The sequence below is a fragment of the Electrophorus electricus genome, chromosome 11, assembly GCF_013358815.1.
Source record: "Electrophorus electricus isolate fEleEle1 chromosome 11, fEleEle1.pri, whole genome shotgun sequence".
NCBI classification, from domain to species: Eukaryota; Metazoa; Chordata; class Actinopteri; order Gymnotiformes; family Gymnotidae; genus Electrophorus; species Electrophorus electricus.
In genome coordinates, this window is record NC_049545.1 from 21,765,246 (window position 1) to 21,782,916 (window position 17,671).

At 46.0% G+C, this 17,671-nt stretch overlaps 1 protein-coding gene across 1 annotated transcript in view; it reads right to left on the minus strand.

Moving 5' to 3' along the window:
* Positions 1 to 211: 211 nt before the first annotated feature.
* The window catches only part of runx3 (RUNX family transcription factor 3), a 28,273-nt gene continuing 10,813 nt past the window's right edge, over positions 212 to 17,671 (minus strand). Inside the window, exons 4-6 of the mRNA XM_027029217.2 lie at positions 13,496 to 13,651; positions 6,495 to 6,566; positions 212 to 748 (exon numbers count right to left, since the gene is read on the minus strand). Coding sequence (XP_026885018.1) covers positions 234 to 748; positions 6,495 to 6,566; positions 13,496 to 13,651 — 743 coding nt within the window. The 3' untranslated portion in view covers positions 212 to 233. The remainder of the gene's footprint in view (positions 749 to 6,494; positions 6,567 to 13,495; positions 13,652 to 17,671) is intronic.

The window sequence follows — 17,671 nt, forward strand, 5'->3', positions numbered from 1 at the left end:
GGTTCTGCTTTCGGATGGTCGAGGTTAACAGCACAGGTTTGGCCCAGGGCCTTCGAAACAAACCCCACTGCACTCAAGCCAGACCGATGCTGTCCTTGCCTACAACATTTGAGTCTGCGACATGGAAGGGTGAGTGTCTAAATCATCCCAACAGTAAACCTTCTTCAGAGCCCATGAGCTTTGCCCCGCCTCCTTGTCCCTTGCCCCGCCCCTTGCTCATCCCCCTCCCCAGCTCAGTAAGGCCTCCAGACGGACTCGTCCATGCGCCCCGATGTGCCCATGGTGGTCGGCGAGTTGCTGTGGCTACCGTCAGCATCCACGCCATCACTCTGGTTACCCAGGCTGGCATTCATCAGGCCTGTGGCCCCACCGCCGGAGCCAGAGGCTCCGCCCGCCGCCGTGCAGGAAGACAGCATGCGTGTTGGCGAGCGCTCCCCCCCTGAGCCAGCCCCACTCGCTGGCACCATGGAGAACGGGTAGGAGCCGGAACTGGTGCCGTAGTACAGGTGATATGGAGAGGTGTTGGCCTGGAAGTGGGAGCTCTGGCTCTGGTTGCCAGGATACGGGGGTGGCAGGTAGGTGTGGTAACGGGTGGAGGCCGACATGCTGAGGCCCCCGATACCCGTGCCTGAGGGGTTGGTGGAATAGGTGAAAGGCCCAGGATAGTGCATGTGGGGGTCGGAGAATCGCGGCGCTGTCAGTGGGGAGAGGGATGGGAATGTGGTCCGCTGCTGGAACAGCTCTGTACCTGAGAGAGAGGGAGAGAGAGGGATGGAGACAAGGAAAAATAAGAAAAGAAAGGGAAAAAGTGAAAGATGGAAAGAGAGAGAGAGGAGGAAGGGAGAGAGAGGGAGAAAGAGGGATATTATATTTCTGGTAAAACCTTAGGACACTTGTAGGTGATCTGAACAGTCACTGGGATTGCAGGCACCTCCTGCTCACTATGAAAGAAAAAGCTGGTAATTAGTGATTGCAGGAGCCAATCGCATGTTCAGTCTCATTGTTATTTATTGCAAGAGCCAATCACATTCTTAGTCTCACTGTTAATTACTGCAGGAGCCAATCATATTCTCAGTCTCACTGTTAATTACTGCAGGAGCCAATCACATTCTCAGTCTCACTGTTAATTACTGCAGGAGCCAATCACATTCTCAGTCTCACTGTTAATTACTGCAGCAGCCAATCTCCAGACAGGGAGAACTGCACACAGATCTGCAGCTCTGCTCATAATTACCCCTCAAACTGTAAAATCACCAATCCACACACTTGGAACCGACAGGTGAACAACTCTGTACTTATGAGTGGTGTCCTCAGCCACCCCACTGAACCAGGTCTAAGCACTAATGTAACCAACCTGCCATGTGTGTGCTCTAGTCACTGCATCTACAGGTCGCTTTTCATTCTGTCACACTGAGGTCATTAAGGGAGTATATGACTCATTAAAGTTCTGTAAGAAAATACTGCATGACCTCCTGTAGAGGGCAGCGGAGGAAGAGTGTGATGAAGGCTGTGCTTGAGGTGTGGATCTGAGAGATCTCTGACATGGGCAAACACACAAGTCATCTACATTAAGACAGCTGTGATGTAAAAATCTGTGCACCTGTATGTTCTAACACACACCCACACACACACACACACACACAATCACACACAAACCCACACACCCACACACACACACACACACACCCACACACCCACACACCCACACCCACACCCACAATCACACACACACACACACACACACACACACACACACACACACACACACACACACAGCTATGATTTGTCTTCCATGTTTTCAAGGTTGTTGTGTTTTCTGTGACCTGCTTTTATTTTGCTCTTTGTTTGTTTTACCGAGCACCCTTACTGCAACAGCGCATGCTATGATATCATAGCGGTTTTTGCTAAAAAGCAGGCCTTGGCTTGCTAGCTCCCCTGGGGGGGTTGACGGGGTATAGCTTTGGCTATATGGCTTTGCGTGTCAGCGCCTCATTGAAATCTCTCCCATCCTCACAACCCCACCCCCTCTGTACGGGACACTGAATCAAAGGAAAGCAGCGACAGAGCAAAGTGAGATGACCCCTCTGAAGTGGACACTTGCACACTCCTGTGCTTAACCTGCTTTCAACAAGATGTCTTCCTTCTGAGTTTTCCTTCTCTCTCCCCTTCTCTCTCTCTCTGCTGAACACAAGAGGCAGGGGAGGGGATTAAGGTCCCTGCTGTGTTTTTCCCAGACTGCAGAACTCGGAAAGGGGCCCATATCGGATTCCAGCCGAGCGGAACTCCGGCTTTCAACTGCGGTTGATTCGAGAAGTGGAGTCGCCTGCTAATTCCGAAACAGCAGATTCTCAAACCCTCCTCCTTCTTCAGTCTCTGTCTCTTACGCTTTTATGCTAATAATAGAACAAGGAGAAGGAGGGGCTGTTGTACACACACACACACACACACACAACTGCTGACATACGACGCAAGAGGAAGCTGAAATGCATTGAATGGATAATCACTGGGTCACCTTCACTACAGAAGCTCCACTGCTGGCCCCAGGCTAAAGCACTAGCCTCATTAGCACCCTCTAGAGGCCTGACATGGATCCTACAGCTTCACACAGTCCTCTCCCCCACCAAGTTTCTGCACACTGTGTTATGTTTGTGTCTTTAAGGAAGCAATGTTTAAACTCACACTTTCTGTGGAGTCAGTCAGACACACAGGCAATGAAATGTTTCATTTAAACTACATGGTTTGTGTATAGGAAGTGATGTGTGTAGGTTTGTGTGCAGGCGGGGATGTGTGTAGGTTGGTGTGTAGTTCGCGATGTGTGTAGGTGGTGATGTGTGTAAGTTTGTGTGTAGGCGGTGACGTGTGTAAGTTGGTGTGTAGATGGTGATGTGTGTAGGTTGGTGTGTAGGCGGTGATGTGTGTAGGTTGGTGTGTAGTTGGTGATGTGTGTAGGTTTGTGTGCAGTTGTTGATGTATGCCTGTCCCAGTGCAGAGTGGTGAAATGTGTGCGTATATGCGTATCTGTGTGTGTGTGTGTGTGTGTGTGTGTGTGTGTATGTGTGTGTGCATGTCTGTGTGTGTTTGTGTGTGTGTGCGTCTGTGTGTGTCTGTGTGTTTGTGTGTGCGTGTGTGTGCATGTGTGTGTGTGTGTGTTTGTATGCATGTTTGTGTGTGCGTGCGTGTGTTTGTGTGTGTGTTTGTGTGTGCGTGCGTGTTTGTGTGTGTGTCTGTGTGTGAGTGTGTGTAGTAGCAACTGTAGTAAGTACCCAGCCCACACATGATCTCCATTACACTATTACACTATTACACTCTGCTAAAATGTGTTGACTCAGAATAAGAAAAAAGAGGGAGAGAAAAAAGCAGAAAAAAGATAAACAGAGAGTGAGAGAGTGAGAGAGAGAGACAGAGTGAGAGAGAGAGTGAGAGTGAGAGCATGAGAGAGTGAAAGAGAGAGTGAGACAGAATGAGAGAGAGTGAGATAGAGTGAAAGAATAAGAGAGAGAGAGTGAGCGTGAGAGAGAGTGAAAGAGAGAGTGAGCGTGAGAGAGTAAAAGAGAGAGACAGTGAGAGTGAGAGAGAGTGAAAGAAAGAGAGAGTGAGAGAGTGAGAGTGAAAGAGAGAGAGAGGGAACGAGAGAGTGAGAGAGAGTGAAAGAGTGAGAGAGAGAGTGAAAGAGAGAGTGAGAGAGAGAGTGAGAGTGGCACAGAAGCCTCTCTGCCTCTCCTAAAACCTGCTGAATTACCTCTAGTATGGAAGTTTAGGCTTTTATAGAGTTGGTCTTGCGTGCATGTATGCATGCGAGTGAGCTTGTATGGGGGTGGTGCACTTCTGTGTGTGTATGTGTGTGTGTGTGTGTGTGTGTGTGTGTGTGTGTGCGTGTACACCTCTGTGTGTGTGTGTGTGTGTGTACACTTCTGTGTGTGTGTGTGTGTATGTGTGTGTACACTTCTGTGTGTGTGTGTGTGTGTGTGTATGTGTGTGTACATGTCTGTGTGTGTATGTGTGTGTGTCTGTGTATGTACATGTCTGTGTGTGTGTGTGTGTATGTGTATGTACACTTCTGTGTCTGTGTGTGTGTATGTGTGCGTACACTTCTCTGTGTGTGTATGTGTGTGTGTACACGTCTGTGTGTGTATGTGTGTCTGTGTATGTGCATGTCTGTGTGTGTGTGTATGTGTGTGTGTATGTGTGTGTACACTTCTCTGTGTGTGTGTGTGTATGTGTGTGTGTATGTGTGTGTACACTTCTGTGTGTGTGTGTGTGTGTGTGTGTGTGTGTGTGTGTATGTGTGTGTACACTTCTCTGTGTGTGTATGTGTGTGTGTACACATCTGTGTGTGTATGTGTGTCTGTGTATGTGCATGTCTGTGTGTGTGTGTGTGTACACTTCTGTGTGTGTGTGTGTGTGTGTGTGTGTGTGTGTGTGTATGTGTGTACACTTCTGTGTGTGTGTGTGTATGTGTGTGTACACTTCTGTGTGTGTGTGTGTGTATGTGTGTACACTTCTCTGTGTGTGTGTGTATGTGTGTGTGTATGTGTGTGTACACTTCTGTGTGTGTATGTGTGTGTACACGTCTGTGTGTGTGTGTGTGTTTGAACATTCCTCCACAAGGAGCAGTTTTATTCCCAGAGATCCACTAACCCACAGTGAAGCGTGTAACCCACCTTGGCACAGAGGTTTGCCTCATTTGCCTCCTGTGTATGTGTGTGTGGGTGCATGTGTATTATGTTTGTGCACGTGTGTGTGTGTGTGTGTGTATGTGTGTGTGTATGTGTGAATGTGTGCGTGCATGTGTGTGTGCGTGTGTGTTTTGTGTGTGTTTGTGCACGTGCGTGTGCATGTGTTTGGGTACATATGTGTGTGTTGTGGGGCCCATCACTGGCTAGAATGCAAATCCTAAAGCTCACCTGTGAAAAGTTTGCTTAGATGATGAGAATGCAAACCCTGATGGCCCACACCTGTGAGGCTTATAAACGATCCATAAGTCTAAACTAGCAGGTGTCCGAGACAGAATGTGAGTTACAAAGAAAAGGGTGAAAGAGAACAGCAGAGAAGGAGTGAGACTGTGTACGGGGTCTTGTGACAGCACAGAGCGAGGATGTGTGTGTGAGAGAGAAAATGAGAGAGAGAGGAAACAGCCCTCACTAACTTTGTCCTCTGTCACACCACTGTTACTACAAATAATATTGGGCCTTTTTTCTCCACCAGAGAATAATGTCACCGCACGGCAGATAACAGCATGATTATTAAAGCAGGGCTGGCGAGGAAACGGACACTTCCCTCCAGGTTCCCGCTCAGTGTACGAGTATAAGACTGCAGGCCAGCTCGGCTTCAGTCGTACGTCAGTATTGCAGGCCATGGGGGTAATGTGCACAGTGTGGTATGTTATGACCTTTTATTGTGGTCCAAGGAGTATGAGGAGTAAACAGAGGCACAATGCAGGTGAAATGCAGATGAAACGCGGGTGAAACCCAGGTGAAACCCAATAGATGTTACGCAGGTGAAACAGTGGATGTTCTACACTGGATGTTCTATAGTGCATGTTCCTCAATGGATGTTTCAGGACAGACAGGTGCCAACATCACTATGTGTGCAGCCATCTCACTGCTGGACTGTTACAGAAACCCCTGATCAGGCCTAACTGTGACCCTGGATGACCTCTGTGGAAGGCTGGTGTAGCCACACATGCACACCACTTGGATGGTATGGGACCGTATGATCCTGCACTGTGCAGTCCCAGAAAGGTCTGCAGGCCATCCCTGATGGTGGGTCTCCTCCCTCCAGCAACACCATTCCTGGAAACCACAATAGGGGTCTGTCCCTTTGGAGGTAATGGACGCTGTCCCTTTTCGAGGTAATGGGCGGCTGAAGATGTCCAGGTGTGGATCCGGACCTAGACATTCTTTCCACCGTGTTTAGTATGAGATGACCTAGGGCATGAGATCATGTGACCTAACTACGTTGATAGGGCAAACACTTAGGTAATGCACCTATGAATCACTGGAGTTTTTTTCTTTTTTACAAAGTGAAGATGTATTATTATGCTGTCAAGTGTTTATCTGTCTTCTAACAAATTCATCATAAACAACTGATCAACTGCTAAACAGATTCTACCAAATATAAATACACAGGTTACAACACTAATAATACTAAATATAATGTCTGACAGTTTTTCTCAGAGTTTACTCTGAGACATATTTGCAGTGTTTTGGTAGTTTTAGTGCAGTTTGGCCATAAATACAAGTACAAGGTAGAAGGGAAAGATGTTAGAAGAATTGCGCAGAACTGAAGTAGTTACAATAAATAAAGCTACTTTGGTACAGCAGGTCCAGTTCTGCACCACATCAAACCAACATTCTGAATTCATACTGAAAGGAAAATGGCTATAAAGAGCAGACACTTTGGTGTGTGTGTGTGTGTGTGTGTGTGTGTGTGTGTGTGTGAGAGAGAGAGAGCGTGCATGTGCATGTGCATGTGCATGTGTGTGTGTGTCTTACTTGGCCAACGGATCTCATCCTCCACTTTGCAGGTTTTGATCTGAGGTGTATCAATCTGGTCTGGCCACAGACCTACAACACAACACACACTGCTTTAATGAAGTCCCATAACACAAGAACACTGTCTTAATGAAGAACTAAATGATCCATCCACCCATCCATCCATCTGTGAACCTGTTCAAGCATGTATGCTTGCAGTTTAATCTATATGTAAACCTGTAATTTTAAATTAAAATACTTTCCAGTAGTAAAGTTTTAATGGCTTCTAATGGATTGGTGATTTTAATGGCTTTCTCTTCACTCAGCAGTTAGAGGTATGTATGTGTGTGTGTGTGTGTGTGTGTGTGTGTGTGTGTGTGTGTGTGTGCTCTAAAGTGTGATTGCAACAGAATGAATTTGTTTGCACTTGTTTGGTTGGCAGGACTCTCATCATAGTGTGTTATTGTTTTAATCAGGGCCAAGCTGAGAAAAGCAAAAGCATTCCAGAGGTTGTCCTTATGGTATCAGATGACACACACACACACACACACACACACACACACACACACACACACACACACACACACACACACACACACACACACACATACATGCACACACAAAGGAATGTTTAAAATGTAGCATTCATAATGAGTTTTACATCAGGACGCTAGAGTAAGAGTGTGTATGTGTGTGTTTTATATCTATTTATCTAAGATATCTGTTTAAATCTGTGTGTTTTGGTGGATAAAATAATAAGGGATGTTCTTGGGTTTCTTCTGGAATTTGGATGTGTCTGTGGAATTGAAGGTTTAACATAACTGTGTTTAGAGCACGCATACACTGACAGTTGTGTAGAACCTGCTGATTTGTGGGCCAGATGTGTGTGTATGTGTGTTCCTGTGTGTGTATGTATTTGTGTGTGTTTGTACATGTGGATTTCTGCATGTGTGTGTATTCGTGTGTGTGTGTGTGTGCAGATGTGTGCGTTTGTGTGGGTGCTGGATCTGTAGCATAGCTCAGTGTGTGTGAGTGTTAGCTCAGGTGTTGTGCTCTGTATGGATCTATGTTACAGATCATTTTCACAGTCTCACACTGTGGAGGACGATATAAGCCATCTCTGAGTCACAAGTTTCAGGATGATATCAACGACAGGGCTTGTCAAGCCAAAGAGTGCGTGTGTGTGTGTGTGTGTGTGTGTGTATTTTTGTGTGTTTGTATACATGGTTCTCAGGGTTGCTGAGTGACACAACAGCATGCATGGTGTTAGAGTGAATTTGTGTGTGTGTGTGTGTGCGAGTGAATATGATTGTGTGTGTCTAGTTCACACTGTCTGGCCACGCCACACTGAACTGCCAATTTGACATGCAAACAAAGGTTATTTGCTCTCGGTCTGAGATGGGTTAGTTGTTACAGGCCAACCATCACATACCACGAACACTGCGGCAAACCACACACACACACACACACACACATTTGCGAATATCACAATGCAGAGGAAAATCATCTATAACACTCCCAAATGTGCAAATCTAAATCACACAAACGGAAAGACAGTAGAGTGAAACTCAATTAATGGCCATTTGTTTGGTTTTCTTTCTTTGTTTCTCTCTCTCTCTCTCTCTCTCTCTCTCTCTCTCTCTCTCTCTCTCTCTCTCTCTCTCTCTATCTATCTATCTATCTATCTTTCTATTCCTCTCCCTCTCTTTCTCTGGTTTTCTCTCTACAATGGGAAATTCTCGTGTATAAAGGCTTCTTTCAGACCAGGGACCACAGCTGCTACCATTGCTGTAAGAAAATAAACATTTCTTTCAAATATTGTGATTGGCCAACAGACAACATTAATGCCAGCCTACAGATTAGTCCTGTTATTAAAAGCTGCTGTTCCATGTGTGTGTGTGTGTGTGTGTGTGTGTGTGTGTGTGTGTGTGTGTGTGTGTGTGTGTGTGTAAGTAGGTACTCTTGTGTATGAGGGTATTAGTATCAGTAAGTATAACTCAAGGTGTGTGATCACAAGTGTGTGAGGACATGTGTTTGAGATTGGCACAGCCTTTACAGCAGTGTTGCCTTTGAGGTACTGCCTCCACCTGACACCCAGCAACACAACAAAGGCAACACCACTGCTTGATCCAAAATGGCTTCCTCAGTGAGCCAGAGCCTAGCCCAAAGCAATCAAACACAGATGCCACCACGCAGTGGAGCTCTAATCAGGAACGTGCTTCCTGTTTACCTCCTTCACTTTACCTCACACACAAACACAGAGAAGGAGTATGGTGATGACTGACATACAAACCTTCTGAAAATAGTTCTGAATTCTTCACAAACCTCTGTTAAAGTACAACTCAATCTCACAATACAAAGAAAAGAAAGAACAAAGATGGATAGAGAAGAAACAAAAGACGAGAGAGAGAGGAAGAGAGAGAGAGAGAGCGAGAGAATGAGACTGGCAGTAGAGGGCAGAAATTGGCAGTAGTGTGTGGTCTGCATTGTAGTACTGAGGTCCAAAAACCTACGAAAGGAGCAGAGCACGGTGTGTGCGCCACTGAACTTTCTCAGTGCTCCGAATGACAGACTGAACAGATTCAGGCCACATCTGGAGGAGAACAGAGGTAGACCAGGTCAGGCGTAAACCAGTGTAAGACCCGATCTAGTATACATTTACATTACATCCGACATTTTTGGCATTTAGCTGACGCTTTTATGCAAAGCGACTTACAATTCTGACTGAGACATGGTCAGTAAACCATGAGCCACATCTAAGTGTAAAAACTATGGGACACTGGGAAAACCAGACATGATCTAATATAAACCAGACACAATCAATTACAAACCAGACACAATCTACTACAAGCCAGACACAATCTACTATAAACCAGACACAATCTACTATAAACCAGACACGATCAATTACAAACCAGACACAATCTACTACAAACCAGACACAATCTACTATAAACCAGACACAATCTACTATAAACCAGACACCATATATTATAAACCAGATATGATCTATTTTTCTGAATGCAGCAAACCATGCCTAGGGTTTTGGGTTTGTTATTGGGACATGTGTAGAATCCAATCTGACAAGTCCATAAGCCACATTCTCTGATGCTTTAGAGAAAAGGTCCTAAAGTGGAGCGTTTACTAACCCTGAGGGAAGACTTACTTTACTGAAGCTCCAGAAATCAATGCCTTCACTAGTTACAAGCGAGACAGAAAACATACTGTGTGTAACTCAGTCTCTGTGCTTGTGCAGGTGTTTATGAGATCAGGGAGCTGCAAATTCTGCATCAGCTTTTTTTTTTTTTTGTATGTGTGTGTGTGTGTGTGTGTGTGTGTGCGTGCGTGTGTGTGTGCTTGCATGCGTGTGTGTGCATGTAAAGATCTGACTGGTCTCTTATCAATGTGTTATGCAGTGCCATATCCTCAAGAAAAGATTGAGGGCTAATTCCTTTGCGTGTGTGTGTGTGTGTGTGTGTGTGTGTGTGTGTGTGTAATAGTTTAATGAGATCCATATGGTATTTTAGGGGCCTAACACATACATTATCACACACATCAGCATGGTCTAGGCCACCTCCTAACAAAGGCCTGTATGTGTTTGTGCTGCTTATGTGCATATTTGTGTGGTATGTCTGAAAAAATAGGATATTAAAGTAGGAATGAAAGTGAATGTACAGTTTGGAACTCATTGAAGTGTTAACTCTAGCCTGCAGAACACTGGGTACCTGCTTGGGTGTAAAAGCACCTATATGCCTAACAGGCACACACACACACACACACACACACACACACACACACACACACACACACACACACACACACCTCAGTCTGGACAGTCAAAGTAACAGTTTTGTAGTTCATCTAGCTGCATGTGGGTTGTGCTTGACTGCACCGGTGAAAACCACACTGATAAAGATCTACTTTTCTCTCTTCTCCTATGCCTACACACCTCCCTTCCCTAGGTTTGTCCATGTGTCTCCCTCTCTCTCTCTCTCAGGTTCTCTCTTTCACGCTCTCTCCACTGGTCTTTTCTTCTGTTCTCTCTTTACCTGTCTTTCTCCCCTCCTGTCTCACCCTCCTCTCTGTTGCTCTCTCCTCTCCCTTTGTTTCTCTCGTCTGAGCTGATCATGCTCCTGCATGTCTGTTAATGAGCACTTAATTAGCCTGTCTGTCTGCTCCAGTGGCATGGCTGTGTGTGTGTGTGTGTGTGTGTGTGTGTGTGTGTGTGTGTGTGTGTGTGTGTGTTTGCGTGTACATGAATCTGTGTGGGCTGAGGGCAGTTGAATGTGTGCCTGTGCCCAGGTGGCAGTGTAGGTGTGTGTGTGCGTATGTGTGTGTGTGTGTGTGTGTGTGTGTTATAGACATTGTGTCATGCTTTGACTAGACCACATAAACATGGGCCATAGCTACATATACCTTATAGGTTATGACATGGTGATATGACATGGGAATCCAGACAATAACAAAACCAGCCTCCTTAAACAACGGAATGTAGCAACTGGCATTAACTACAAAAAAGAGGCGGTTTACAGTTAACATAAATCACACACATGCAGGAAATGCACTGCAACAGGCAGACAGGACAAGAGACCATCTAATTCCACCTGAGTGATGAGAGCTGATATATCATCATGTCATGCGGAAACAAACATTGAGATTAAACGTATCACTTTTAGCCAGTCATTGTTGCGTGTAAATGTCTGTGTGTGTGTGTGTGCGCGTGTCTTGAGCTGGTGGTATACACCACACCCATTTGGGTTAGAGGTGAGCCTTCACTGACTTTCTTTTAAAGCAGTAGTGATGTTTATCCACTGTGTGCTACACACTTCACACTGAACTAGGGGTCTTAAGGAGGGAGAGAGAGTCTTACAGTTAATTATTTTACTGACGGCCTTGAGCTATGCAGTTGCAACACTGATGCCAGATATGAAGGTGTGGTTTATGGCTACCCCTGAAACCTCTCACCACCTACTCACTCACTCACACACACACACACACACACACACACACACACACACACACACACACACACACACGTACACGTGCAAGCTCACAAACCAGACAAAACAAAATAAGATGGCTTTAGCTCTGGGAACATGCAGAGTGTGTGTGTGTGTGTGTGTGTGTGTGTGTGTGTGTGTGTTATAATGCAGGCTGCCTTTCAGCAATGACAGCTCTATAAAAGGATAATTCCTCTCTTCATCTTCCCAGAGGTACGGATAGTAGATATACTTTACCTGCTGAAACACCAATCATATTTACACACACACTCAAATACACATGTACATAAACACACACACACACACACACACACACACACACACGTACAGACACATGCATAACCGCCCACCAAGCTAAGTAGTAGATTTCTTTCCAAACTCCTTCAGTGTTTGATTTTCAGACTATAGTAGATGCATTATTAGTTTTGCTTTGAGGAGCAAATAGATGTGCAGATGTCACACCACTGAGGTCACACCCTACTAATTTCCTTCCTTCACACAAATCTCCTGCTAAGAACATTGCTGCCGTCACACAGTGCACCAGTGTGCACAGACATGGTGTGCATGTGTGTGTGTGTGTGTGTGTGTGTGTGTGTGTGTGTGACTGTGTGTGCAGCAGACCAGTGGTATAGTTGGTACATCCGCATCGTTGGTACAGTGCACTCTCCTCAGCCCAAGGTCTCTCTACAGCAGCAGGGTTCAGACTCACGCAGGCCCACACGTACGCACACGTGACAGAGCTCAGACTCACACAGGCCCACAAGTACACACGTGACAGGGCTCAGACTCACGCAGGCCCACAGGTACGCACACGTGACAGGACTCAGACTCACACAGGCTTATAGCTATGCACACGTTACAGGGCGCAGACTCACGCAGGCCCACAGGTACGCACACGTGACAGGGCTCAGACTCGTGCAGGCTTATAGCTACGTACACGTGACAAGGCTCAGGCTCATGAAGACCCACAGTTGCGCACACGCGTCCAGGCTGAAACATGCTAGCTGACTGCTGTTCTTCCAACCTCAGCTCATGTTCATAATCGAGAAACCTGTGAGATTAGCAGACCTGAAACCTGCTCTAACCCATTATTACTCGATGTCTGACTAAATTTCTAATTTGCTTAGAAAACTGGATCTGTAAAACCTCAAAATAATCCTGGACAACAACGTGATGGTGGTTTTGTCTGTTTTTAAACTCTGCATGCATAAATGCTGCAACTAATGTAAAGGAAGGATTCAAATCCTTTATGTGAGAAATACAGTGAGCTAAATAAAGACAAATGACAAACACAGAAACCTTCACCTTCCAAATAGACACACACACGCACACACACACACATTCACACTCACCCTGGTATGAGAACCTGTGAGTGGGTGGAGGAGTGTGAAATGAGCTAGTGCGCATGTACGTGTGTCTGTGTGTGTGTAAGAGTGTGTGTGTGTGTGTGTGTGTGTGTGTGTGTGTGTGTGTGTGTGTGTGTGTGTGTGAAAAAGAGAGAAAGAATGACAGAATGAGAACAAGAAGACACAGTGAGAGAGATAGCAGGTATTTCTGTGTGTGTGTGTGTGTGTGTGTGTGTGTGTGTGAGTGAGAGAGAGAGAGAGATATTGTGTATGTGTTTGCTTCCCTGTTCTCTTTCAGACATGCCATCACGTTTAGAAGTCTTTACATATGTCTGAGAATGCACACACATCACCAATAATCGCACACACACACAGACATGGGTGTAGATATAGTGAGTGGTTGCTACATTCCAAAGACTGTGGTCTGAGGTTGCTTGGTGTATCTTAGATTTACCTGAATCACTTGTACACACACACACACACACACACACAGGCCTCAAGGGGCATCCAGGGACAAAATTTTGCATTTACAGATATGGCTCTCAAACCCCAAAACAAGCTAAACATTTAACACCAATATCTCAAATATAGTCTACGACCGCTCCCCCACAACCCTATACATCCACCCACACACCCACACACCAACACCTACCCACACACAGCCACACACATGTACCTGGTATCTGAGAAGCAGTAGAAGGAGTGTAATGGCTCTGGTGGGCAGGACGTGTGTTGACATTGGTTGTGCCCATCCTGCGCTGGTAGCGCTCGATCTCGCTGAACCGCTCAGAGAACTGCATCTTCTGTGAGTCCTCCATCTTCACCCTATGGCCTGTCAACAGAGGACAACGCTTAAGACCCACACTGCAGCCCCAAGGGATCCGACCGATTTACACAGCTAGAGTAGAATCAGGATCCGTCAGATTACAACAATGAGAATACAATTAGAATCCAGCAGATTAAAACAATTAGAAAAGAATCAAAATACAACACATTAAAGCAATCAGGATGCAATTAGAATTCAACGGATTAAGACAAACTGCCAGAGCAGCAATGCTGTCATAGGACAGGCTATGTTCCAAAGTAATTATGAGGGATGCAATGTACTTAAGGGCAAATAATATCATGTTTCATTTTTGGTATGAACTATATTTTTCCTAAACAAACATACAAAATTCGAATATAACTAAATGAATATATCCATTTCAAAAGAGCATTTTTTCCCTTAAATTTCAAATCTTCAAACAATGCATGCCTTTGATTTTACACACAAGTGACTGATTACTTTTATACAGTCATATTAAGAAATTGGGTTAAAGATTAAAACTTATAAATATGTAAGACTAAGAATTATATAAGAATGGATAGCTGTAGTCCTTATTCGATATGTATCTTCTTCATTGTTCCTAGACACACACACACACACATAAACTCTAGTCTAACGCCCGCACACATGCACGCACGCACGCACGCACACACACACACACATACACAAGCACACGCACATGCACACTCCATCATACATGGCGTGCTCTAATGGAGGGCGTTTAATGTGACTATCAGGACAACGTGTGAGGTGCATGTGTACATTCTGTGGTTTTTAATGCAGAGTAATGGGCAGATTTGAATATTTCATACTGATACCGAGGGCACAACGGACGCTCTGATATGGATTTAGTGCGTGCTCTCTCTCTGCTCTACCCAAGGGGAATATATCACGGTCCGCTGCTGACCCCAGTGGTGATGTATCTGTTCTTTTACCCTCTCCTCATGTGAGGCTCCCTCACTCACTCAGTACCACGGAGAAGCAGGGTGCACCTAGGATTCTGATGGATAACACTTATATCACACATCCCAAGAGCAGGAGAGAGAGAGAGAGGGAGAGAGAGAACGTGAAGCAAATGTGAAGCATTTAAGCAGGAGTGTATAAAACTTAAGCTATTGGTTATACATGCGTCTGTGTCGATTAGTGTGTGTGCGTGCGCGCGGTTGTGTATGCTCGCCGAGTGTTAAACCCTCCTGTTTAAATATCTGTAGGCTTGCTGTCTCTGGGAAGCCCCTGCTCAGTGTGTGACAGTTAGGCTACAATTGCCCGACCGGGGTGGCCAGCCCTGGCTCTGCCCCGCCCCAAGCCCCACCCCCGGCCCCGCCCCAAGCCCTGCCCCCTCCAACTCCACCCTGCCCCCTGGTTGGGGCTCTATGAATATTTGATGCGGGTGGGGGGCACTTAGAGAGGAATGCTGCATTTTTCTCCTAATGATATCATAACCACAGAGCAGACACAGGCAAATGGAGGGATCATGAGGGAGACAATTCAACGCGAGAGTCCCTGGGGAGAGAGAGCACACACACACACACACACACACACACACACAGAATAGGGTTTTATATATTTATATTTCTTTAGGAGAGGACGTGGCAGGAGTCACGTGTCAGCAACATCTCAGAGACGACAGCGAGAGAGAGAAGGAGCCGTACAGGTCGGGACTGTGGACATGCTGTCAGCCACCGCGAATGGGAGACACACACACACACACACACACACACACAGGGTTTGCTGACCACTCAGCCAACCCACTAAATCTGATTAACTGATCGGCTACTTCCTTCCTTCTCTCTCTCTCTGACATTGTCCACAGTTGCTCACCTGGTGCATGTTGGAGGGAGGTGTAAATGTTGCATAAATGCATACAGTATATATATGTAGACTGTACATTTATACTACATTGATTTATATGTAATAGAAATTTGTAAATGAATGAATTTACATATACACAGTTAAGTGTGTGCGTGCGTGTGTGTGTGCGTGCGTGTGTGTGCGTGTGTGTGTGTGTGTGCGTGTGTGTGTGCGTGCGTGTGTGTGCGTGTGTGTGTGTGTGTGCGTGTGTGTGTGTACATGCTTGCCCAGGTGAGGGCTGAAACGTGACCCAGGCTGTCGGAGAGCAGCGACAGTTTCCCCCCTGTCTCTTTCTCTCTACACAGTAAATATTTGTATTAATGTCTATAAAAAAGGTTGAATAGGTATTTGATAACGGGCTGAAATCGATCCTGCGCTGGAGCTGAACTGGCCGTCCTGGCCTCCTCGCGAGCGTGCTGCGATAAGCTGCTGCCCTATCACTCCTTTCACACCTGTGCTTGCGCTCTGAACTTCTGCCTGTCTGTATTTGCTCACTGGGGTTGTGCCATGCTGCTATCGGAGGCTTTTTGCTGAGGAATGAGGGCAGTTGATGGGACACTCCTTGATGCTGTGGGGAACAGACACACTGCTACTCTCAGAGTAACGGGAAAGACACACAGCTACTCTCAGAGTAACGGGAAAGACACACTGCTACTCTCAGAGTAACGGGAAAGACACACAGCTACTCTCAGAGTAACGGGAAAGACACACTGCTACTCTCAGAGTAACGGGAAAGACACACTGCTACTCTCAGAGTAACGGGAAAGACACACTGCTACTCTCAGAGTAACGGGAAAGACACACTGCTACTCTCAGAGTAACGGGAAAGACACACTGCTACTCTCAGAGTAACGGGAAAGACACACAGCTACTCTCAGAGTAACGGGAAAGACACACTGCTACTCTCAGAGTAACGGGAAAGACACACTGCTACTCTCAGAGTAACGGGAAAGACACACTGCTACTCTCAGAGTAACGGGAAAGACACACTGCTACTCTCAGAGTAACGGGAAAGACACACAGCTACTCTCAGAGTAACGGGAAAGACACACTGCTACTCTCAGAGTAACGGGAAAGACACACTGCTACTCTCAGAGTAACGGGAAAGACACACTGCTACTCTCAGAGTAACGGGAAAGCGTGGTGAGTGGTTGTGGGTGGCCCTGTTTTGTATTAGCCTTGTGAATTGGGCCAAAACGTAGCACTGTTCGCTCTGTCTCCTGAATGTTTCCATTCAGTATCTCTGTTTCTCTCCACCGCAGTGGTGGTACCACAGCGGTTGGGAGAGGAACTCTGTTCTGGTGGAGGGTGAAGACGTTTCCGTCCGTGTCTGGTGTGAAGACTGCACCTGCATTCCCCTTCCTGTCAGTCACCCATGTCATGCAAACGACCAGACGTGCTAAACTTAGCTAATTCTGACAGTTCCTTTATCTGCACCTGAATATGCTGCACCTTTTGTCCATCTCTCTCTCTCTGTCTCGCTCTCTCTCTCTCTCTCTCTCTCTCGCTCTCTCTCTCTTGCTCTCTCTCTCTCTCGCTCTCTCTCTCGCGCTCTCTCTCTCTCTCTCTCGCTCTCTCTCTCTCGCTCTCTCTCTCTCTCTCTGTCTCGCTCTCTCTCTCTCTCTCTCTCTCTCGCTCTCTCTCTCTTGCTCTCTCTCTCTCTCGCTCTCTCTCTCGCGCTCTCTCTCTCTCTCTCTCGCTCTCTCTCTCTCGCTCTCTCTCTCGCTCGCTCTCTCTTGCTCTCTCTCTCGCTCTCTCTCGCTCTCTCTCTCGCTCTCTCTCTCTCTCGCTTTCTCTCTCTCTCTCTCTCGCTCTCCTTATTCCCCCACTCTAAAATTTAAAATCAAATTGCTTTATTGACATGAACTATAATTAACATCTATTGCCAAAGCGATTAACAGAATAACACAAAATTGAATAAAACCGTGGAGAGAGGAAAAATAAATAAAATATATATAATAAAGTGTTCTATATATACAGCTATTATAAAATCTGTCACACACAAACATGCACTCTCACATACTTATATGCGATGACAAATAAATACATATACACGTGGGATCCCCGCCTGTCTCCTTGCTACCGGTGGTTAGACAAGTCCAAAGTACTCAAAGTGCTTTTAAAGGAAACACAGAAGGACCAAAGCTTCAGAAACACACAGCAAAGAGTCAGATC